Raw genomic sequence first — 27,038 nt, forward strand, 5'->3', positions numbered from 1 at the left:
ATATAGTGCGCAATTTGGCATACTTACCCGTGTCCATTGAACTTTTCTCAAACTTATTTTTTCTCTAGTACTTCAACAAGCAGGAGTGAGCATTTAATAACAGTTATTACCTTTTGTGTACGAGTGGGTTTTTCATTATCCAGGACTTGCATATACTGCAAGCACCAAATCGCATATCATGTGCAACCACAAACCATTTCTTCCCTGATATTAGGTAGCAGCTACTAGTTCTTAGAACTAGCCACCCACGAGTGCAAGGCAAGGTTTTCCTTTTCACAGTGCCACTAATTTGAGGCACTGCCAATGACTAGGCTACTGAAGTACTTACTTTTACTTTCCCCCCTACTACCTGCTTACACTGCCTTGGGCCAGTTGCCATTTCCTTTGGTATAATTTTGTATACTGCATTTTAGTGTAGCTTCCCAGAACACACCAGAACTCTAGTGCCACCAAGACAAAATCTTCCAATAAATGCCACTGCACCCTGACATACAGAGTGCCATTCATCAGTGCATCAGCCCACAAGGATCGTTATTCCTTTAGGATCACTCCAGTTACTTAGTGTATCCGCGCATAAGGAACATTATTCCTTCAGTATCACCCCTTTTCATCAGTGTATCCACCCATAAGGATTTGTTCCTTCAGAATCGCCCCATCAGTGTGACCTTTGCACAGCACACTCCACCACAGTACCATAAGTTACAAGACCTTTCTCCATTCCATCCTTGGCAGAACAATACACTGCCTTCATGAACCTGGGAAAGGATGCAGGCCTCATGGGTAGGAATCTCACCATGTGTTGCAGGAGCAGATAGATGTTGCCCAAAGATTAGAGAGGGAAGAGAGAGAAGAGAGGACGGTAAGAGGAGAGGGAACATGAGCTAGGTCTCAAGGAGAAAGAGCAAGCACCAATGCTCTAACCCCTAAATGGGCAGTGGATGGCTGGAAGAAATCGAAGCCCTTTTCGACAATTACACCATCACCGTGACAAAGAGGGCCACCCTGCTGGCCAAGCACATGGATGGCAAAGTCAAAACTGCTCTCTGCTAGCTGGATAAGGGCCAAAGAGGGGACATGGCGGGAGTTCGGAGGGTGATCACCAAGGCATATGAGATCACCCCGGGGAAATGGAGACAGTGCTTCTGAGGTCAGACCAAGGAAGTTGGTTAGGCCTGGGCTGATTTCTCATACCACAAGACAAATTCTGGACGGCACTGGCTCGAAGACCTTTACCAGTGTGTAGCTGAACTGCTCACTGTTCACCTTAACCCAAGAACTGCTACAAGCCTCTTGAGCAGCTGTATGGGGAACTGCTATAAGCCTCTTCAGAGAGCCATTTTCTATCTCTTCTCACAAATTCCCTCATAACATTGCTTAACTTGCATAATTTTTTCATGATAAAACTATTCGTATGGTAAAAGTTTTAATGTTTTGAACTTTATTTTACTCATACATATTTATTTTTGTATAATAAAAAAGTTTCCCATAGACCAAATTTAACTTTCACACAAAGGAAAATAGTGAAATGTAGTTCTTTTCAGTCAAAACTTGTTTTATATTAATATATTAGAAACATGCGCAGTAAAAAAAAAAAAACATACCAGTACACGTACACACACATAAACAATATTATAACATAATATCCTGCTCAGTAAGGGAAATAAAAGACACGGCAACTCATAAATCCCGTGTCATCACGCGGTTGCTTAGTGTAAATTATGCAGCACTCCAGAATATTTTTGTCTTCCTTTTGAGTATCTGATGAATGTTTGTCTAAAATAAAGGCTATAAACATAACAAGCAGTTTGAGTTACCATGATAGTAAGCATTTATTTTGTGTTGGGTATATGTAAAGCTCTATTTTGATAACAATGAAAGTGATTTACATATGGTTTTCTATGTTCTTCTTTGTTTGTCTTACACACACACACACACACAGAATTTTCTATATCTTTTGCATATTCTTGCGATAGAAGGTGGTGGTCGGGGTTGTGGTTTTGGTATAGTACGTATTGCAAATAAAACAAAAACAAAAATAAGATAAAGTAAAAACGAATTATATTTACTCTGACTGATCTGAAATGACCTCTAGGTCATAAGTTTATGTAGAGTTATTCAAATTAGTTACTAGGTTTATAACAATAATTATTTTTTATGTAATTTAAATACCAAGGTATTTTATTTGTTATAACTATTATACGATATATTTGCAAAAGACTTGGAGATTGCATCATTTTTACTCACTTTGTTCCTTCAAGTATGAGAGGTAATTTTTATTATTGAACTTGTAAGTAGTAAAGATAGAATATTCTCTCTAAATATGATATATATTTTGGCATACTTTACAAAAATAGCAATGGTAAGAACTGTTACCATATGAATAGATAAAAAAAATTCTTACAAAAAACTATTTGTAAAGTAAATGATGCTATAGCAACTAGAGAGAGCATACGTTTTTCGAGAACAGAAAAAAATTCTATACTCTTGGATTTGAAAATATAAAGTAATTTTCATTATCATTACACTCTCCAATATACAGTATAATAAGTTGCAATGGTTACTTGTCAAAAATAGGATAAAAACAATACAACGTAACAAGGAGTGTAGTACGAAAAATATGCTATCCTCAACTGGGCCCAACAAAGTACATGATATCCAGCTCCCTCCCCACCCATGAGTGACAACTGACCGACCCACTACCCTTTGCTACTACCGCACCACCTAGTCAAAATGCCACGTCGCGCAATAAAAGTAACTTTGATTGTTAATAACAAAATAACAAATAGAAGGAGGAAGAAAATATTTTGTTGACGCATGCATGAAGTAATAATAAAGTCTTTGGTAGAATTATGTATTAGATTCTGAAGAGTAGCATTTTTGTCAAGATAGCCGCGACACCGGACGGTTGTAGAATGACATTGACGCATTTCTTGGGTTAATGACAAGCAATCCAAGACACTTGCGGAAACTTGTCACATGGCCATTGGCTGGGAGACATTTAAACGGTCTCACAGCGCCACTAACCAGCACATAATGCGGCCCTGTCATCTCTCCGGATCTACTTGCCCGAAGAATGGACACTATGGCAAACCTCCAACTTATAACTTTTGCAAGGTGGGTCACCACAAAGCAGAGTGCCGAAACAAGAAGGCACCAAGTCAGCAGCATCCTCTGAAGCCTCCTACAGCACCCAGTGGCTCCTCTCACACCACTACAAAGCCATCTTCTCAACCGGCAAACACCAATGGATGGTCTGCCCAGCAAAAGGGCCCCTAAAGAGACTGTGGAGCTTACAGGCACTTTAGTGTCAGGTATTCAACTTGCCTGAAGCATGTGCTTTCAGCTAGGCACATCCACTGTTCAGTGCCACGACCTCCTCTGTCCTGCCACCAGATAGGTCTCACCCTGAGCGGGTATGGACTCAATCTGTCACAGTGGCACCTCTGGATGGCTATAGCCCACCAGTGACCCTGCTGGTTACAATAGACACTGGCAGCAATCTTTGATCGACCAGGCCCAAGTGCCAGTCAGTGCCATTGTAGAAAAGACCACCAGGTGGTCGCTGACCTCGATCGAAGACCAATCCAAGTCAATTCCCACAGTTGTGCTGCAGGTCACCATGCAACCTCATCGCCTGGGTGTGCTGTATACAACCTCACCACCTGGACTTGGTGAGCAAATTTAGGCATGGAATAGGTTTCCTGTTGGGACAGGACTACTCTTGGGATGGCTATCACCGACACCTCTTCAGTGCCCAGCTACCTCCACAACTCCAACATCACCAGACCAGGACACCACCCCTGTGGTAAGTGTGACCCTGTCAGAACTACCCTCCGCTCCCCATAGTGGTCGATAGAAGGAGCACGCTCGTGCAACCCAAGGCCTGATCCCTCCACATGAGAGTGCAGTTACAAACAGTGTCCTCCCTCACCACGAAGGGAGAATGATCCTGCGAAGTCCTGCTGTAAAACCTGTAATGTAATAGGACACTCCACCAATTGGTCCGGGTGCCCTAGCAAGCAATGTGCAGTGGACAATGCCAGCATAACGCCTCCCAGGACTCTGTCTTACACATGAGACGGTAATCTCTGGCTCCAATCACCTTAGGTACACCGAGGGGTTTTGCACCCCCGGGTCCCTCATCAGGCATGCCTGATTCCAAATCTCTGCCAGTGCCACTTGAGAGAAATTGTGAAGTGCCACGCTCCATCCATCTTGGACGTCGAGCCATGCAAACCTAAATCCCTATGCCTGGGCCTGAGTTGATGCTAGTGCCCAATCCTAACCTCGTCATAGATCCTCCTACGGGGAATCAAGCAACCGGCATAGAGCTCACCAAGCACATTGCAAGCCTCCAGCACCAACAATTCTTCATTAGCACCTTCGTCAGCCAAGGATGAACCTCAGGCACACCTTTTCGCTACACCTTCCCAGGTCCACCAGGAACTGCCCAGCCAGGAGTCAGAAGCACATTCTACCCATACAACAGTTGTCGCAACAGCCAAAGTAGGTTTTACCCTTACGACGATACTCGCAACAGCTGAAATAAGGGGTTTCCTTGTAGCTCCTAGGGTTATTAATAATTCTCCTCCAGACAGCATTTCTGGCCTTTCTCCCTAGAGTCGGTACCTTTGTTATCTCCTTGGACTGGCGGAGCCAGAGCCTGGAGGAGCCTGAAGAAGAAGAAGACGGGGCGGAAAAGACAAAACTAACACCTAAGAGCCATGAGCTCTCCTTGGCACCTGTGCCACTTTTGATCGCAGAGTGATCCTGGCAACTACCCAGAGAGGTTAGCCTGCCTGGTCTCTGTATAAGTAGACTAACATCTAACACCCTAGGAATCTTGTAATATTAACCACCTGTGATGGTAATTGCTTCATAGCAAAGAAAGATAAAGGAAAGGAGTGTCGTGAGAAATGCCTCAATTTCTGATGCAATACTTCGTCAAGAAACTTCTAAATCATTCCCGTCATCTCGGGAGCCTGTGACGCTCGCTGGTAGCCCCGCCCCCCAGATTGCCGTAAAAATACGACTGACGAAGTAGGAGAGTAGCAGAGATCATCAGTAAGAGCCACAGATCAGATTATCAGTGAGAGATCAGCAGCAGAGATCGTCAGAGAGAGATAAGAGAAGAAAGAACCGACGAAGGATCAGAGAGAAAAAGGTGATCGTGAGTTTGATCGGATTCTGGTCAAGTCGTCCGGGAGTGGACGACCGAGGCATTTCGATGTAGAGCAAGACTTTAGAGAAGAAACGTTCTGCGAGAGGTTTTGAGAAGTTCCTGCCCTTCAAGTATAGAGAATAGACATTGTCTTCTGCAATACGAAGTCAAGAAGACATCCACAATTACAGTTCTTTTGTGAAGCCACTGCTTCAAGCATAGATCTCCTTCGAGTCTCAAAGCTGGCCGGCAAGTACTTTCTTTACCCCACCATTTCCCCAGTTCACTCATTGTAAAATTTTGCCCTTTTTATGTAAATGGGAAACACCATTCTGCATTTATCTTTGTTAGTAAGCTTGTAAATAACCTTTGTTGTGTTAGTGTTTCTTTCTATATTCGTATCCACAGTTTCAACTGTTGGTGTTGAATTCTTTTTGTTTATTTTCATATCAAGCCTGAAGCGGACCTCTCACGGGCTGTAACACCACCTAAATAACCTCATATTAACCTTGTCCAATATTCAACCTGGTATACCCTGACCGCTTATCATAATCACGCAATTTCATATTCATGTAATCCTATATTCATAAACGCATACCGTAAACATATTAACCCTTCAGGTTACTCATTTCCGAATCTAGCATACATTAAAACAAGTGATCGCGTAATCTGTAACCAATTACATTGAGTAGGTTTGGGCCATTAAAGTTAGTGTCAGGACAATAGGGTAGTAGCATGTATCCATAAGAAACTTTCCATGTATTATTACCTAGGGATAGAGTTATCCTATTGTTAAAGACAACTGGTAGAAAGTTGTAGAGTCCTCATTTTAGTGCTAGTCTGCTGTAATAAGTAAGTTGGTAAACTTTGTATCTCATCCTATCATTTAGGTAGGCCATTCTAGTTAGCTGCATGGCAAAAGCCACAAACATCATTCAAGGAAGGAAACAGTCCAGGAGGCAAATAACTTACTTAGCCAAGGCCTTCATGCCCAAAAGACATATTTTTTATTTGCCTCTCCTACCAGCCATTAGGAATTTAAAACCAAGACACAGTGTAGGCATCTTACCCCAACATCTTACGATTTTTGGGTGGGACAGACAGCCATTAGGGTCATAGGGCAGGTCAGCATAGGTTACAGGCTGAGGCTGCTGTGGACCATTAATAGGCTTAGCTCTAAGATCTATTTTACTATGACACTTTTGCTGGTTGTATTCTCGTCTTCTAGATGATGCTGAGCCCGGGCTACTGAGATGTTGCCAGCTTGACCCCAGGTTGCGAAACTTCTCTGGCTCATGCTGAACAGCCAAACAGTGCAGACATGCTCGTAATCACTCCGACCAAAGCTCTTTGTCTACCTTCTACGCTTGTCTGAAATCTTCGAAAATCAAGCTAAATGCACACCACTACAAGGTACGTTCAGAAGTTGCAAATTTAACCAGCCCCTGTTTTTCTCAGTAAATTTCTCTCGCTTTTCTTTCAATATTTCAATTTTCCAATCTCTTTAACAAACAAACTTCTCTGTGAAGCCACCTAGCATGCATATTTCCCTTGTGACCTGTTCCAAGTTTTATTCAGTCCCGATATAATAATGAAGGATTTCCCACCATAGTGAATTCGTGTTAACCAACTTAATGATAAATTCCCTCTAACTTTATGTGAGAGAAAGTCTTTGTATGGTTAGAGTAATCCTAGTGTCATAGCAGTCCTTGTGTCCTGTGTTCCTTGCACTTTGCCCCAAGTTCTGGCCATAGAAGATTACCATACCAAGTTACAGGCAAATTTGCAAGCAGCAAGTATATCAAGACAGGTTCAGAAACAGCAAATTAGTAGTCTCATATTTTAAGCAAATTAGTAGTCTCATATTTTAATTATACATTGTTACAGCACCTATTTGTGCCTTACATGGGTCATACCAGCCACGCCATTTTTTATTTGCACTGTCAAGTTTGTAAATAAAATCACCTTAATGTAATCTGACTGGTTTGAAAGACGACCCCATTCCTATTGATAAAATGATTCAATGTTGCAATAATTGAATTACACGTGGAGTTCGGTATTAAGACCATCAGAACCTGCTATTTCAAAATACTTGATTAGAACTTACCTGCAGTGTACAATGATTGGGCAGGACCGACCTCTGTATGACTTATTCACCTTCCTGAAAAAAGAAAAAGATACCCAGTGCACTATTACAAAAGCGAAGTAAAAAGTAAAATGCATACTGAACAGAACTCGAGCCTGCCTACAGTGCCCAAAGTAGTACATTATTTCAACATTGTTCATCATGACATGTTTTTTGACATTTTGAAATGATAACCTTAGAATTATTTATATGCGTATGGGCACCGGTACCATAGTACGAAAGAGTGAGATCATTAAGGACGTATGAAAGAAGCACATTTAATGAAGGTGATTGGGGGCGACGTTTCATTCAGTGCACGTCCATCACTTTTGTGACTATGCAATTCTCTACAGCACACAATTGCAAAAATCACAAAAATGATGAACGGGCGACGATCATTCTTCTGTACCAGCAGGCGATGACGCTGAAAGACTTCTAACTCCTCTTCTTTTTCTACTGTGGTGCCTCGTCGAAAACATGGATACCAAATTATCTTTTAGGCAATCATCCACTCAACTTTTATTAGTGAAGGAAAAGAACTATACCCACTAGCTTTGTTTTCCAAATTTCAAATTAATTTCTCAATGCTGATTGAGCCTAATAAATTGTGTTCTTCTAAACAATACCAAATTACAGTACATTTCACCATGTGTGTGCTTTCGATTAATTAAATGTTCTTATATTATGATTGTAGCTATGTTTGTCATCTATTCGAAGTTATTAATTGCGCTTGGGGTATTTGCTCCAATGAAAATGCCACCTTGCATTATTTTCTCTAAAGCTGTCTTTCATTCTGAAGATCAGCAGGTTGCAGTAAGTAATAAGTAATGCGGAAGGCACTGCCAGTTGCATACAGAGAGCAAGTCGTCTAATTATGTAAGCATCATGGCGTCAAAGTTGAGCAAATCTTCTTCGAACCTTACGGCCTCCGTTATATTGGTTGACAAGTCTGGTGTCACTAACGTCTAACTGCCATAACAAAACACGCTCATTTTGCATTTTCTTTTTTAAGAATTACAATGTACATGGGAACTGCTCGATTAAATTTTATTGTTGATATGCGACTAGATCATATCCGGGATATTTTCATTAATGTCTTCGTTTACTGTTACCTAAGCTGATTTGTAATTTGAGAAAACATCATGGTTTTTGGTGTTTGTGAAAAAAAATGTGCTTGATGTAGTGTTCTGGCAATTATGAAAATAGAATTGATAGTTTTCAATATAACTGCCCTTTCTAGTTATTTTTTTGACAATATAACTGCCCTTTTTAGTTTTTTGGTGTGACTGGAGGCAGAATGCCAAATCAATAGAATTTAGGTTCTGGAAGTGGTTGGAGTTCTTAAAAGTTTTGAAATTTCAAGATAAGCCAGTTTTCTGGCACTTTATCAGGCCTAAGGCCAAAGCCTTCTGATTTGTAAACAAAGATGTTTGTCAATGATACTTGTTTAAAGGTGTTAAGATAGTCGCAATAGTTTCAAGGCATTTCATATTTTGTCAAGACCCAGTTTTGCTATCAAATATTGCAAATGTTTCTTTTAAATTATAATTTGAGATCCTGAGTACAGAGTACTTCAAATTTTAAGGAGATATTAAACACGCGGCCAGTTTTGTTTGAGAAATGTGAAACTCTACCAAGGAAACCAGGAGAGTACACTGCACTCAAAAGTATGGCTGTCTCTGCAGACTGAAACATAATTTTAGCAAGGCTAACTGATGTTATTTTTAATCATACACACAATGTTGCTTTTGTCTCGTAATTCATTTTGTAAGTTATTAAGTAATAATTTTTATTATGAAGTTTAAGGCTTGTAACGGTGCCTTTATACTACTGCCCTAGAAATACCAGCAGAGTGAGACTTAGTTGTAGCTCCATAGCTGAATGAGCGTTAAGGAGTTTGTTGAATACTACTCGATGAATAAGTTTTTCTTGAACTGTTAAACTGAAGGATAACTGTTCTTAAGGACATGAAGTTTACAAATAGTTTCACTGTTAGCAATATAAAAGTGTGTGGCATTCCATGTGGCATAAACTTTGCAACTGGTATTAATTTTCTTTAAGGGGTTTAGCTAGGAATTATGCATTATGGCTACAATTTATTTAATATCTCAAAATGCTGCTTTAGGAAACTCTCCTCTTCAAGATGCTGTGCCTCCCAAGACGTTGGTGAGCATGGATTGCCAATTTTTTTCTATTTCTTGTGTTTTCTCCTTTGTGTAAAGTAGCAAGACTGTTTGACTTATTACATCTACTCTCACATTTAGTCCTATACAACTAGCCTTCATATCTCGTAGGTCTAATTTACGCAAGGTTGGACTAACGACCTGGCACTAGAACCATTTTGCCATTCAGTGCACTCTATCATAGAGAACCGTGTTTAACAAGAATTTTATAAAGTAATTACTAACTTATAAAATTTTAATATACAGATTTTGTACTTTGCCAAAAATCGTAGCATTGTGAATGATGTATGTAAAATGTTTTATGAGTATTCAGCACAAGTTACTTATTTCCCCAGTTTATGATATGAACAGAAAAGACAAAAAAGGACGTGGTATTCACCTTCTGAATTCAAGTAGTGCCTTGGTGGATGCCGGGGTGCCAGAATCAGGCCAGGAGAGGAAGTGGAACTGGGTGACGGTGCGAGTCTCTCCTGTTTTGACATTCTTAAGATAGAATGACCGAACCAAGTAATCGTCGCACCAGATGTGTTCCGAGACCAAGTGAACCTGTGGAGTACAAAAGAAAATAAGCATTACAGTTAGCATAGCAAATAAAAAATAAGTGGCATTTGTGACTACCATTGGCTGTAAAGATCTCATATTTACCATAGTTAAAATCCATTCCCCCTCGATAGTATCACTGTAGCTGACAGCGCTAAAAAAATTACTGTAATGGTCATGAAATATATGAAGAAAGATTATGTCGGAGGTGTGTCATGCCATGGTGATGCTTAATTTGGTCCGTTTACTAATATCTTATTTCAAAGATCCAGTTTTTTTTTTTTGCACTAGAAATTCCCACCTAGTAATCTCTTATCATCATATATATAGAGTATGGACTTTACTTCTAAATCCTTCCCTATAGATATTGTAGAGGACTTGTTTCATTTTTCTCAACTTACAGATGTGGTCAAGTGCGTGTCTCACCTCATAGATGTGATAGAGGTCGCTGCCTTCCTCTGGCCAATACCGATGACAGAACGCCAGTCCATTCTCCGTCAACCTCGTGAGCATGACGATGACGACACTGCCCTGCTCCCACACCAGCTGCCAGAAGTCAGCTGCGGTGGTGTTCAGAGGTCCTTGGGTGGCAATGTAGGCTGGATTTCTGGGATCGTGATCAGTCTGCTCCAGGTGGACGAAGCGCATGGATTGAGTTGTTAGGATGGAAAAGATTCTCTCATAAGTAGGAAGGGTCTGGTTTCTGGACGTGGGGCGTGCATGGCAAGGTCATAGGTGCAAGTGTCATTGTTACAAATGGAATAGAAGGATAATATTTTCCACTTTAGGTCAATTGCGAACTGTAGTTTAGTTTGTCCTCTTCGTATATTTTCTAACATTTTTTAAGTCAAGAATCAAGGGATGGTGTGATTAATCAATTAAAAAAAATAAATAAACGGAACAATTAAAACCGTACATGTGTGTGTATAAGATCACAATGGTCTGTTAGCTAGTCGATTTCCCTATTTTATGTAATTTGCGGATCGTTAAAAGCCACGAATCCACATGGAAATAGACGATAAAGCTTTTTCCCTCAGGGGTTCGAGTCCCTTCTGGATTGATAGGTCCCCTTCATTTCCTTCAAATAAAGACTTAACCCTAAATGATAAGCACATTCATAGAGATATGAGAAAATCTGGAAGTTACGAGGTCCTTGTGAGCATGGCAAGCACATAATGTTTAGTGGCCTGGACGACCTGAAGGTTCTATTTTTTTATGTATAATACAACACATTATATATATATTATATATATATATATATATATATATATATATATATATATATTAATAATCACACACATACAACATGTGTGTTTGTATAATTCTGAAATTCTATGGCCTGTTAATTTGATGAAGTTGCCATTATAATTTACTCCTATTATTCAAAATTTTGGCAACATTGCAGTTAAAAGAAATTGTCTAAATGGCCGAGTAATTTTTTAACTCTGAAAAAATGGAATATTTAATTTAATTACATTATTAAAATCCTGCGTTATTTTTACTATCAACAGTTTCAAAGAAAATATTGTAACTTGGTAATTGCAAACATCTAACAGTAGTTGACAGGAATATTTACAAAAGCGAATGGTGTTCAAACACTTTTAGCCTTTGAACGTACGATTCTGTGTAGTGTATAGAGCATTATTCTGTGGACAATAAATAGACACTAATATTTTTTAAAGTGAATTGCCATTTTTTTAGTGCTTCAGAAGGAAGATTTTAGAGAGCAGTAAGATGTAAATTACTACCGGTATCAATGTAACCTCTGTATTCGTTAACCCTTTTCTTGTGCTGTTTGCATTAACCTTCACTTTAAGGTTTTAGTTATAATGATTCATAAGACGGCAGACCTAATTATACACTTACGATGGAAGATGCGTTGATGTAATCTGATCCGTTCACGTTGGCATGAGAATTGAGCATGACTCTGTTGTGGTCGTATGGCACAGAGTCGGGGTAGCGGTTCTTCTTACTGTTCTCAGGCTGCAAGTAAGAGGACGACGACCATTTGGTGATGTAACAGTGCAGCAGAGAGAGAGAGAGAGAGAGAGAGAGAGAGAGAGAGAGAGAGAGAGAGAGAGAGATTCTACTATAGAAAAATGGAAATCAAAATCGCATAAGTAACTGTATATAGTACTTTAGTTGTTCTTGCATTGGTGCATCTGAAACACGACTGTTTTGAGACCGATTCTGTTACGTATTAAATAAAATTTTATACTTCATCTTCAGAAAAAGCTGCTAAAAACTAGAGACGAAATTCCCTCGCTCTCTACATGACTTTACTCTTTTATTTGCATTGTATTTGGAAATTAATAGCATTTTTGCAAAGAATTTACAAAAGAATCATAAAATAATAATAAACGGCCTTCAGAATAAGTGAGGCTTACAATTTACAAAGAAAGGATAAAAGCCTGTCAAAGCAAGGTTCTGAGGGCTTTGGTGAACAATAATTATTATAAAACGGAGAAAGTTATAACACAAGTATGATTGATAATTAAAAATATAGTCAATTATAACTATAATATTAAAACAGTAGGAAGGAGAAATATGAAAGTTATCGTAAGCGAGATAATGTATATTCTTAAAACATGGCTAATTAAGACTATACAAGAAAAGTTGTAAGGCACAACTAATAAAGGAACATGAAAATATAATAATTTAAATCTATAATTCTTGTAAAAAAATGTTTTATTAAAACAATATACATACAATCATGATGACTAATAATAATGAGAATATGAAAGTTATAACCACAAGTATGACTAATAATATTAACAAAGGAAATGAAATGAACTGCTACAAACCTTCATGGCAATGGTAGTGGCACAGGGCTCCGCTTCGTAGGCACACAGGGCAATCCATTCCTGTTCCAGTCGGTCTTTGTTCTTCAGATGGTCCTCCATGTAGTTCTGCTCGTGACAATCAAACCAGAAATGAACAGACTTGGATTGAGTGCTTATTTGAGCATTATGTAGCCTTTTCGTGCTAGTTACTGTCACATTGATTTACTAATTTAATTTATGAATCGTAGTTTAGAAACGCACAATCTTCGCCATTCACCTCTGTCTTAACAAACAAACGCACTTCCTGAACACAAAGCCTTTCTTCTCCAATAGTTCTTTCATTCCATATATCGAGCAATTTGTTAATCATCCTGACAGTATCGATGTACTTTTTCTCTAGCTTATTGCCAAATGACCAAACCATCTCGAAACATCGTTTCACGAATGTGTTTCCTATTTATTATACTTTTCCTTTAAATTTTCTTAAGTCATATATGTTACAAAAACGACTCTTCTCGATATCTTCAACAACAACTATCATCTAGTCTTATGAACACTTTTAAACACTACGTCCTTAGTTTCTGCTCACTATCATCTACAAAGTTGAACCATTCCGCAACCCCTTTGACGTGGTGAGGGGACTCTTGAACCCCAGGAATTAGATCCCGGTTTTGAGTCAAAGAGTCTCATATAATATTATGTATGTATTTGGAGTAATATTGTGGAAATTTCCACTTTTGGTAAAATTTATTGGACCGGACAAACAGGAAAACATATCATAGCTGGGAATGGGTTTATATCCGAAGCTAAATAATGGGGACTGTGGTGGGACCATCAACTGCCTGATAATGTTCGGACCTGATAGTTATCAGGCGGAACTATTCTGCAGGACTGGACCGCGGATTCCAGGGGGTTCTGGTACTGGGTATAGGACTCGAGGCAATCTATCCAGTTTGCCCATAATATGACAATTAATCTCTCTCTCTCTCTCTCTCTCTCTCTCTCTCTCTCTATCTCTACTCTCTATTATCTCTCTCTTCTCTACTCTATATAGATATAATATATATATATGATATATATATATTAGTATATATATATATAGATATCTATATATCTATATATATATATATATATAATATTCTATATATATATATATATATATATGATTATATATAATATACACTTATATATATATATATATATATATATATATATATAAATATATATATATATATATATAACTATATTATATTATATCTATATGTATGTTATCATATATATATATATTATAAGTATTTATATATTATATTCATATATATATTATATACAAGTGTATATATATATAATAGATATATTATATATATAAAGTATATATATATACTAATTATATATACGTATATATTATGTATATATAGTATATATATACATATATATATAATTATATATATATATATAATATATATATATTATATATATATATCGAGCTACAGATGTCCTTTAATATCTAATTCGCTCTACCCTGGAATTAATATATTTTCATATATGTTTAACCGAGGGGGAATTTATTCAGCGATAATAGAATTGCTGGCTGACAGGCGCGAACCATTGATCCCTCAATTCCTGGACTGGCAGTGAAGTCTTAGCCAACCCCCATCACTGCAAGAGATATAAGTTTATGCCGCCTCCCATCTCAAATACCTGCGCGCTCAGGTATTTTTTGTTTTGGAGACTGCATCAAGCCCATCTCGTCCTCGGTAGCGTGATAGTGGTTTTGCCCGCACGTAGTCATTCTATAAGTCATATACATTACTGTGATTCATATACATATATATATGTATATATATGTACATATATATGTATATATACATGTATATGTATATTTTAAATATATATATGTATATGTATATATATATATATATATATATATATATATATATATATATATGTATGTATAAATCATATCACATTTCTGTGATTCATATACATATGTATATCGAGCTACAATGTCCTTTAATATCTAATTCGCTCTACCTCGGAATTAATATATTTTCATATATGCTTAACCGAAGGGGAATTTTTTCTCGATAATAGACTTGCCTGGACCAGGGCGCGAACCCATGGATCCTTTCAAATCCAGGACCACCCCGCCACCGGTGGCGGGGTGGTCTGGGGCTTCACTGCCAGTCCTGGAATTGAGAGGTCGATGGTTCGCGTCTGTCGATCGCCAATTCTATTATCACTTAAAAAATTCCCTCTCGGTTCAACATATATGAAAATATATTAATTCCGATGTAGAGCGAATTAGATATTAAAGGACATTTGTAGTTCGATATACATATCTATATATATATATATATATATATATATATATATATATATATATATATATATATATATATATACACATGATGGTTTAGCAGTATGAAACCTGACTCCTTGAGCTAAAGGACTAGTGGTATAGGCTGTTCCGTTAAAACCCACTGCTCTTCTATTTGAATAACAATTGAATTAGGTTCCTCGTGAAGATCCGCATGCGACTAGCATCCTCATCCCAAAATCCTAGCTGAATTAAAGGATAAAAAACGGTAATATAGTACGTGGAATTGTTTTGTCCTATATGCACCTGAGACGTATATTAACATGTATTACAAAATAACTTAAAATCGAATTCAGCTTATATGTATATATATATATATATATATATATATATATATATATATATATATATATATATATGCCAACATTTACGGAATACACACTTGAAAATGTTAGCGAATGGAAAGTCTTTTATAGCTACTGAGTAAAATACTCTAGTTTGCCATTTATATCACTAACAAGGAGTGCTGTTCAATTTCAAGTTCAGGAAAGTATTCTTTGTTCTAACTTCGGTAATTATTATTTTCCTTTTTTTAATTATCTGATTTTTAGGCGTTATTTAGATACTCTCAATGCTGTAATGTCGGTAATTTTCTTACTGTTAAGGACTGCTCAACAGCAACGTAGAAAGTGCTATACTATATTCTTTGAGCCCCATTATGATGATACGATGTTGAACCACCTGGGCTCAGTAAATCGGAGCATATACCCAAAATCTTCTGACATACAATCATGACATTTGCTCATACTTGGGTTATCGATGAAGTACGTAAAAAAAAAAAAGTAAAAAAATAAAAACGCCAAGAGCTCAAGTACAAAAGACTTGCTGGAAGACTTGACAAAATCACCAGGTGTAGAGTGCAAGAGGCGGATGTAACAAGAGCTAAACTTGTTAGCAGCAGGAGAACAAGAAGAAGAAAATAAAAATACAAAATAAAAGTGTACAAAACTTAATTGAACCCTTAAGGAAAATGTTTGCGTATCGTTTAACGCGTTAGTTTTTCCCCTAGTTTATGTCGTTAATTTTTTCCCCTTAAGCAAATTCTAAAAACGATGTTCGGTGTGCATCAAAGAGAAACTTAATTGCTTCTAGCTCTAATGAAAATTATTCCAGACAAAAATGTCGCAATGTCTCCTGAGTTTTGAAATCATTACTCTGGGAAACTAGTTTTATTCTGGGTGGGTTGTATGAAGGAGTCATTTTAATAACTATTTAAGAAGACTAAAAAAAAACCCGATGGAATATCTATCTATCCATCTATATATAAATGTATTTATGTATAACGGAATGGATTTCTTTAAAATACTCTGTTATAGGAGATCATGATAATAATCTATTCTGTATCTGAACTACTCGAAAGATCTTTCGTTTGTTATTCACGTTGACATCAACCCCTATCCGCCATAAAACCTGTAATACAGTAATTGGATATGTTAAACGAAAGTTAAGGCTATATGACATGCACAGCTGCAGAGAAACATTCTTGAGGATTATGTGATCTGGAAACTTGACTTCTTGTTCTTGTTGTAAAGAACCTCCTGCATTTCGACTCCGAGAGTCAAGAGGCTCCTTGATCGAACGGGACGCATTTCTTTGACACGTTGTTGACATCGAACCCCTATCGTTTTACAAGGCATTTCATCACGTCGTCTTCCATTACCTTGTATAACCTTGTTTGTTTCCAATCTGCTATTATTATCAAAGATGCCAGGGCCAGTAAAGGGCGCGGAACGAGAGAGAAAGAGAGGTACCCGTGGCCTAACAAAAATTCCCTGAGAGTAATGTCCTCATAATGAAGTCTATGGTAATGTCATTACTGAAGAGTCGCGCTCATAATAACGGGATATTTTTTCGTGTATATATATATATATATATATATATATATATATATATATATATATATAGTATATATATAATTTATAGATGATTATAGTAATATATATATATGTGTGTATATATATATATATATATATATATATATATATATATATATATTATATATATTATATATATATATGTATATATATATATATATATATATATATATATATATATATATATATACAATATATATATATATATATATATATATATATATATATATATATATATATATTTCTCTCTCTCGCTTTAGAGTTGTTGGCTAAGAGTGATCGACCGTCTGATACTGATGTCAGAATTGTAGATTAAGTTTAGAATGTAAAGCGCGCACACACCCACACACACACATCGAGGGGGGGGGGGGGGGGGGGAGGTGGTGGGGGTGGCTGAGGGGAAACAGGTTAAAATATATGGAGGAAGTGAGGAATGGAGGGGAGGATACAATCCAGAACTTTTGCGCAGAGCTAGAATTAAATAGGATCCGGCGCATGAAAATAAATTATAAAATATGAGAGGGTCAATTCATTGCGACTAAACGTCTTTTTCCTTTTGGGACGAGGTTGCTAACTCCATACCCTTCTCCGCCCAGGTAGCGAACGACGACAGTTTACAAACTACCAGGTATCAAATTCACTGCTTCGGTTAACAAAGGCACAATGGGATTCAACGGAACGAATTTAAGCGTTTCTATTCACTTGCAATTCGAGTGCATATATAATGCAGGAATGCATAACAGAAATCAACACACACCAATTTTTCACTGATAAATTCACTAAAAGAAAATAGCAATTATATTAGAAAAAAAATTTAGATTTTTTTTATGAATCGACATAAGATGAAGATAATTAATTTACCATGGACAAATGTTTCTAGTATAATTCACCTAAGAACACGATACAATGAAAGATGGTTATTCACAAAAACCACGCTACCATATTCTGACATTAATAATTTAATAAAGAAGCTTCATCGTTATTTAATAATGAAAATATAGTTTTAACATTATGCAAGAAGTGAACCTCTGTAAATACACGCGAGTTGAATAAAACGAATTTTACTTATTGTGATTTTACCAGAAAACTAATATTTTCACATTTATCATGTCTAAAAGTTGGTATGATGTTTAAATGTGATTCAAGAAATATCACTAACCGGACATGAGCCTAAAATCAATTTTATTACAGTGATATACATAACGATATTTATTTATAAAAAAAAGAACCTCCTACCATCAAAAAAACTGGAAAAATTACTTTGCCACGCATACGGATCAGAGAGAAATAAGGCCAGAAATTACCATTATTTTTTCAAGGAGGAATTAATAATACAAATTGAACCTAATATTTTATATCTTCTAACTTTAACTCACACTATTAATACTTCAAATTTGAATATAATTAACTATAAAAATGGTAGTTACTCACCAAAACCATGTGACCAGTTGAAATGTCCATGTTGGATGCCACGGGTTCCTCACTCCTGAAACAAAGAGCCTCCCTATAGGTATTTATTGCAGGACATCAATTCGGTAATAAGAAGCACAACCGATTTTCAAATAGTTACATTTTATACATTTTCCTGAATGCAATATAAACACACATTCTCTCTCTCTCTCTCTCTCTGAGAATCACAAGAAAGATTGAACGATTAACTCAACACTTTCAACTTACAAAAATAATGCTACTATTAAGGAAAAACTACAACCCAGGTGTAACATTTGTTCTCCGCAACGCTTAGCACTAAAAAAGGCAATGAGTGATTCGCAATGCTATCGTTGTGATGTCGGTGGTGAATGAAAGGCTGACTTCTAAGCCTTACCATAAGGGTACCTTCGTAATTCTCATTATCATATCAACTTCATATCAGGGTACCTCCAACAGTCCATTCCATTATCTTTACCTTAATGAGGTAGATATTTTTTTTTTTATGAAGGTGCCTGCATTTATTGAAATTTTGGTAAACAAAACTGTACTGATTAACTTCGACACAACACACACACACACACACACACAACACACAAAAAAAAAAAAAAATATATATATATATATATATATATATATATATATATATATATATATATATATATATATCGGCACACACACACAAATATATATATTATATATATATATATATGTGTGTGTGTGTGTGTGTGTGTGTGTGTACCATAACCATGCAAATAAACAAAAACCGCTGGGCGCAGACGGTCTTTTCCCATGGCGTAATTAGTAATTTTTTTTCCGAAGGTTTTTTACAATAAAATTATAATGAAATTGAGGCCAACTCAAACTAACGCTAAACATTAAAATCAATCGAGTAGCTGTGCAACAGACTGTTGGAAAGTGCGCACAACATACCTGAAAAAACATTCGCTAACTTGGTTATGAGTCATTATGAGTTTAAAATGATGGGTACGAAAACTTACCGCGCGAACGATCACGCAGATACTTACACAGTATAGTATATAAGGTTGTTTTTGCGACGTCTAATTCCAACCGATTTTTTATTACTATTTTTACAAGCACACGGAGAGGTGTTTGCGATTACCGAGTTATATTGCCTAAAATATTTCTGAACATAGTGCTAGTTCCAACGTAATCTGTTGATAGGTTGGACCACAGTATCCTTTATGGTTAAATCTCTAACCCTATTGCCTTTGTTCGGTTTTCTTATTTTCTTTTGGCCGGTGGCAGAAAATTGCATTAGGATGGCTCCCACTCCCATTGGCTTTTGTTATTGTAAATATCCTTACTGGCCACGGTTTTCAAAGAGCAGTTGCTTTAGTTTAGCCAGCTCACTGAATGACCTTATTATTATAAATTATGAATTGGTGATTTTTATGACTTTGGGAATTTTTCATTCGGCAAACTTTTGGCGTTGAGCACTTAATACCCACTCCTGAAAAACCTACTTTACTTTAGGTGTCTTGCAATTTCAAACTAAACCGTTCGCTTTCCGCTAGTTTTAAATTCCGAGTCTGAAAAAAAACAGCTAAATATAGCATATTTGCGCTCTGCAATGAATAACGCATTTGTTGTTCCTAAAGCATTACCCCAGGATTTTCCTTGTCCTAAGCATCTAATGTTCTTTGGTCAAAATAACGTTCGTTTTTTTTATATAGTTTAATTTTGTGTCAATGTGCCCGAGAGCTATAAAGCAGTGGTGCTTATCAACAACCTTGTTTTTATCTCACCAAACGGCCTTTATTTCTTCTGTGCTTTATTAAATTTTTGCTAGTAATTGGAGGTCTACTAAGGCTTTAAAACTTAATGCGGTGGACAAGGGAATGAAATTCAAGTTAAATATTTAAGATCAATGAGGGCAAACGAATGATATGGTGCATCTCTCTCTCCCTCTCTCATATATATATATATATATATATATATATATATATATATATATATATATATATATATATATATATGTGTATGCATATGTGTGTATGTGTGCATTGGTGTAGAAGTAGTATTATCATATATATATATATAATATATATTATAATATATATAATATAATAATATATATATATTATATATATATATATATAGAGAGAGAGAGAGAGAGAGAGAGAGAGAGAGAGAGAGAGAGAGAGCGTATAGGTTATATATGCGTGCGCATGTGGAAATCCTAACTAATTCACACAGCTCAGTTGTTGTGTGTTCGAATACATAATTTATTTAATAATTTCAGAGTCCTCTCTGTATCGTTGGAGTGGAAGTGGTGGGTAGCTATGAGGATGCCAGTGGCACCAGCAGACAACAGCATCCATACGAAAAGTGATTTGACAAAACATGATGTTTTGTCCCCCGTGGGAAAACAGACCGATGAATCTCATTCGTAAGGAAAACGGTTAAATATCGAGGTCCTTGACGAATTTGTTTTTCTCAGAACAAGATTAGAGGAATTGAAATATCGTCAACACTTTTTCCTTTAGGCCTGGACATGATTTTTTTTAATGAATGATTCATGAATTCAAATCTGTTTGTGTAAGCTGAAAGGAAAAATCATTAAGGAAGGAAAATAGACTGAAGCAGATCATTCCTGGGGTAAGGGAAGAGTAAGAAGAGAGGAAAGAAGACTGATCCGACCACTCCAATGGTTGTCAACTTCAACAAAGGTTTTGGATGCTGGTATTTCTTGGCAGCTGTTGCATTATGGAAGAAATACCATTTCTTGACACAAGGACACAGGCTGGAATAGTATTCGTGACAGTGCGAATAAGGTAACTTATATAGGAAGGAAAAACATTGAAGGCGAGAGTGCAGACACATCAGGAAAAATGCCTTTGATCCCATAACGTGAAAATGGCAATCAAGTTAAGATGGATGACTTTATTGTAAGTGTGAGTTTTGAAGAGGAGAATTCACTGCATCTGAAATACTGTACAATAATTGATTGTTCCCAAGGAGTAGTGGCAATATGAAGAAATTTGAAGCAATTTAAACACGCACATTATAACTATAAGTTAGAATTTCATTCCAGCCAGACAGCAGGGGACATGTCCTTTCTGAAATGCTTCAATCGGAGTTGAGAAAGTAAAGAAATACAGTCATGCAGTTTCTTGAGACAACTCAGTAATAAGCTATTGAGAGAGAGAACGTAGATTGTCAAAAATCTAAGAAAAAATTCGGATAATTATTGCTTGAAATGGGAATGGAAGCGGTCGAAATCAGAATAAAGCAAAATGGGTATACAGTATAGCGAAAACAATAAGCAGAAAGAGAAACTCCATTTAATTAAAAGGCCAATAGTTCTACATAACTTCATGTACATGTCTGAAAGTAACAGTGCATGTGGACGCAACTTCATAGGGGAAAGAGTCAATACAGAATATGAAGATTCATATTTTGTAGGGGAAAGGACTGAGCTGGTTGATGGACTACATAATTCCAGTACTTGCCTCTAATGCTGGTAAAGAACATCCAGACCACAATATAGTTACAGACTTACATCTTGGACTACAGAGAAACCATAGGCTCATATAAATAACATTTCTCCTTGCGAACTGCGAAAAGGGTAAAAGCTAAAAAAATTCCATGGCCATTATATCTCAGTGAGATAAATAGAAACATGACCATGAATTATATTTTTGAAAATATAAGAATAGCCATATATATATATATATATATATATATTATATATATATATATATCATATATATATATATATATTATATATATATATATGATTAAATAAAATACATACACATGCGCGAACGCATACACACCCGCACACACTACCACAAAACCACCTTACTATAGTAACGTCCTCAATCCAATTGCTTAACTACGTATATCAATGAATAACTGTAGTGCCAAGAATTTTCCCCGGGGAAAATAAACAACGAATGACAAGAAACTAAAACACTTGAGGATTGGCGTTAATTGTTTTGACCCTCCAATAAAAACTGACCATGAACTCGTTGATGACCTGGATGAGGGAGAGTTGTTCCCATTGTCCGAGTCCTTGGAGAGACTGGCGATCCTTTGGGTTGGCACGTGCGTCGTCGGTGGCTCGACTTTCCCGCCTTCTCCAGCTTTTCCCGCCATACGAGCTCGACACAGGTCCTGCCGAAGGAAGGTTCGCTTTTAGATATTTTAAGACCAAGATTTGATTCTAGACTAAGTAATAATAATGAGTTTCTTATTTGCACGAGTAATCTAATATCTAAACTAAAATGTCAGTCATACTATGATTATTGAGTGTCAGAGACGTGAGATGAAGATAGTCTATCTAGTTTCTGTGTATTCTAAGTATTGAGTAAGTAAACAAATATTCCTAAAAATTACTAAAAGACTGGTTATGAAAGTTTAGTGTGTGTTCGATAAGCCATGGCATGGGATTAGAGAATATGATTAGAATATGGTGAATGCTTTGTATTTACGATGCTACTGCCACTTACTGGATTTATTGTGGTGAATTTTAAATAAACATCCAATGACATGATAACTAACACTTGCTGAAGAATTATGTAAGAAATTGGAATTTAAGTAGGCTAAGGAAACACTATTGTCGTCACTACAGCCGACTCAACCAAAAGCTAAATACTTTTCAGTATATTAACGACATTCTCTGAATCCACGGTGTCCAGTGGAACAGCCCAAAGTTGTATTTTTTTCTCAAAATGACCTCATAAATTCCTCAATATATACACGAAAAACGACAAAACTGTAGTTAGAAGACAAGTTTCAGAGATTTCTTTCCTAATTACCTTGCTATTGCATCCCATTAAATCTTGACGCAGCTCTGCCGAGCATGAAACAAATCTTTCTGCCCAGTACCATGAGGGGTCGGGTTTTTTAAGAGGCTGTTTCGGATCTGTAGTCATATTTAAGTCTGAAGTACATATTTGGTATATAATGATAAAAAAGGTCAAAGTAACTACAAAGTGGTATTGTATAACTGCTCTTGTGGATATAATTCCCAATTGATAATTCGGGTAAAAAAAGGAAAACAATTCATTTATGGTTTTACTGGACAATAATTCTCACACACACACATGATTGTGAATGGAGGGTGGAGTGGATAGGGTTGGAAAGCTACTGTGACGTAGACCTTTGGAGCTATTTTTCAATCATCATGGTCGTACTATGTCTCAATTTCAAGTTTTTTTCATCAACAGGATGAAAGTTATTAAAGGTCAAAATCTGGAATAAGATTATTAAGAGCTTTCCATATGTAACATAACTCAGTAATCAGAATGAAGGTATCTCAGTCAGAACTGTACGTAATGTTTTTGGGTCGACCCTCACATACACTGCAATAATCTTGAACAGTAAGTATGGATGTACTTGTAGTAATGTATTTCCGATTTGCGATGAGTTATCATCGCCTTGAAAACCCTAGGACGAAGTCTTTGTAAACTGAAGAAGAAACAAAATTGGCTCGGTTGAGAAGGTGTACTTACTGATTTGCAATATATATTACCCTCACATAACAGATATAACTTTTGTTTAAAAATCTGTAAACATTCCTCAGTTCATGGAGGGATTTTGACTTCCATTGTTGTTTCTCTTTTTTTCATCCACATTATGCACTTACACACACACACACACACACACACACACACACACACATATATATATATATATATATATATATATATATACTATATATATATATATATATATATTGCTAAACCTCACTTAGTGCTGTATATATATATATATATATATATATATATATATATATATATATATGTACATATATTGCTAAAACTTGCTCTCACTTAGTGCAGACTGATAAGGAAGAGCATGCAAACTCTTGGGCCCTCCCTAAATCCTTTAATTGCTCTCTCTCTCTCTCTCTCTCTCTCTCTCTCTCTCTCTCTCTCTCTCTCTCTCTCTGACCTTGTGACTGCTCTGAGAATATCTGTTTCAGAAAACACCAGCCGTTGGAGATTAACCTTGGCCTTGGCAAGGCAGCCGGCGTTGGAGATTAAAGTGCGGGCCGAACACATCACGTGACCTTTCATCATGAGCGAGGAATCAAACAAAAGCGCATGGGAAGCAATTAGAAACCGAAGGAAAAAAAGGAACAACGCGAGAAACACACGACGAGAGACGTACCTGGAAGCGGGCGAGGAAACACCTCCCTTTGAAATCCCGTCTCCCTCAGAGCTCCATTTTCCCTATCTCATGGTCTGCTGTTGGACCAAAATCTATTTGCATTGAGCCCCTTAACTAAGTCTTCCTCCAACCCTGTTCTGTGCCGAAACCATCTCTTCTACTAGGTTACGTGTTCTGTGATACTGATGTTCTTTTCATTCACGTCATTTCGTATTCTTTCGCTAAAAAACTTCTGACCTCGTTCCATGTGCTAGTGCTCATATCAGCCTTGCCCTTGCCAGTTCAGTGTAAACGTTAACTTTATTGTTTGGAAGTCGTATGTCCAAGGCATCCACTGGCACCTTCAGTGCGCTGCCTTGTCCTATGCTTCATACCCTGTGCCTTTTCTGGCCTTAATTCATAAACCTCTCCGTTACAGAGGGAACCTTAACTGCGGATTTCACCCTTCGGTTGTGCCTGTGTGTGTCATGGTCCCACAACCCACCCCATTAACTCTACAAGGAATATTCACAAGGATAATTCATTCTTCGCCTTGCCCTTGTAATTTGATTGTTACACAGGAATTTCTGCCTGTTAGATTTCCGTTCCAATCTTTTGATTGTTGTTAATGTAAATATATGTAATTTAAAATTATCCTAAATTGTTTATCTATCTTGACGAGTAGAGCCCTCAGCCCAGTAAAACCCGCCTTTTGTTTGGCGTCTTACTTGTTCAAATAGCAGTCAGATCCTAGGATTTTATTTGGTAAGTACGTAATTATCTTTCTGAGTCCAAACATGCCCAGAAATTAGCATTTTTCCCAGGTAAAACATATATATATATATGTGTGTATATATATATATATATATATATATATATATATATATATATATATATATATATCACTATGTGCAGAAAACTTATTTTCGATTTCTGTTAACTGTTTCTTAAATATTCCTTCAAATTTATCTTATGGGTTTATTCTACCTCAAGACAAAAAGGAATGAACAGTCGAGCACAATACACTTGTAAGTTTGCGTAAGTGTATTTGTGTGTCTTTATAGGGGTTGCATATACGTGTTTTGTAGCGAGAAAAAAAAGGAAAAAAAAAGAAAATCATGAGAAAAGTAGGGGCACCACTTGTAAGGAAGTGGTGACCTAAGGGAATATAAATAAGGAATCGGAATAGAATAGAGAAGAGGAATCACTTGAAGTATTACCAATTGTAAATTGAACCACAACAAGCAAAAAAAAAAAAAAAAAAATCTTAGACGGTTTCTACTGCAAAAACGCCATGCGAGGCATCATGCCATAGGTGACATCAAAACGTCTCATGGCAATGATTGAAAAGTTTGCTAAATCGAGTTATAAGAAGTATTCTTCACAAAAAATTAAAAGTCAGCTTACTACAATTCTAACCCTAAATAATACTAGCCATATTATAGGCAACCGAAAACAATGTTGTATATGCTGGAAAAACTAAGAAAATATATGTAGCCTGGCCAATTTTTTTATTACATACGGATTTGGCCCGTAAATCTAGTTGGGTGTGTGCCCTCTCTCTATAATGATTTTGTAATTAATTAATGTAGAAACAAACCCCACTTAAAAATAATTTAAAAGTAAATACTTGACAATATTTCAAGGATGATTTAGTTTATATTTCTACATATACGCATGCGTCAGTGGGAATGATTTCATCTTATTATTAATTTTAATAACAGTTAAATAATGTGTTCAAACTTTCTTTACTTAGAAGGTTTACAATACAAACAAGAAATCTTGTCTAGTACTCGAGTATGAATTCCCTGAATAAAAATGTCAAGTTTAAAAAGAGCCTTAAAATAACGTAATGTGTAAAACGTCACTAAAAGGTCGAAGAAGATTATTCAATCGACCTGTTCTTTGGAACCAAATGAAATCAAAACTAACAGGAAAATGTATTAAGACGATGAATATATATCTCTTAACGTACATCCATCTTCAAACCTCAAAGTGCCCATTGTCATTCAAAAAGTTTTTTGAAGTTACTCAGTGCCCTGCGTGTAAAGCAGATAAACTCAAGAAACGTTAAGTTTGTGGGAGAGCGTTTTATTTTTTTTTTAAACTTTTAGCTTATTTCTATAAGCTCTCTCTCTCTCTTCTCTCTCTCTCTCTCTCTCTCTCTCTCTCTCTCTCTCGTTTTCTGTAACCCCTTCATCCATCCATCTGGCTCCCTCATGATTAAACTCCTGCCGTGGATTCTTTATAGAACCAAATGAAACCTGCGTCCGATTCCTTTTTGACGATGACTTCAACTCTCCTAATGAATTTCGAGGGACGTGTTTGGGATGCTCTCGTCCCAGATAAGGATCTCGGACGAGCCACTTGTGCCGTCGCTGACGTTGGGAGAGAAAATAAGCCAAAATCCCTAGTTTCCTCTCTCTCTCTCTCTCTCTCTCTCT

The 27,038-nt window shown here is 36.6% G+C and overlaps 1 protein-coding gene across 6 annotated transcripts in view; it reads right to left on the reverse strand.

The window, feature by feature from the left end:
• The window catches only part of LOC135219683 (receptor-type tyrosine-protein phosphatase N2-like), a 303,910-nt gene that overhangs the window by 23,454 nt on the left and 253,418 nt on the right, over positions 1 to 27,038 (reverse strand). For 4 of the 6 annotated variants that reach the window (XM_064256633.1, XM_064256637.1, XM_064256636.1 and 1 more), the window contains 7 exons: positions 22,460 to 22,614; positions 18,475 to 18,529; positions 12,814 to 12,918; positions 11,876 to 11,992; positions 10,436 to 10,636; positions 9,849 to 10,015; positions 7,269 to 7,322 (listed from right to left, as the gene is read on the reverse strand). In XM_064256633.1, coding sequence (XP_064112703.1) covers positions 7,269 to 7,322; positions 9,849 to 10,015; positions 10,436 to 10,636; positions 11,876 to 11,992; positions 12,814 to 12,918; positions 18,475 to 18,529; positions 22,460 to 22,614 — 854 coding nt within the window. The remainder of the gene's footprint in view (positions 1 to 7,268; positions 7,323 to 9,848; positions 10,016 to 10,435; positions 10,637 to 11,875; positions 11,993 to 12,813; positions 12,919 to 18,474; positions 18,530 to 22,459; positions 22,615 to 27,038) is intronic. The other 2 variants (XM_064256635.1, XM_064256634.1) reach the window with 2 other exon arrangements.

This window comes from Macrobrachium nipponense, chromosome 1 (assembly GCF_015104395.2).
Source record: "Macrobrachium nipponense isolate FS-2020 chromosome 1, ASM1510439v2, whole genome shotgun sequence".
Classification (NCBI taxonomy): domain Eukaryota; kingdom Metazoa; phylum Arthropoda; class Malacostraca; order Decapoda; family Palaemonidae; genus Macrobrachium; species Macrobrachium nipponense.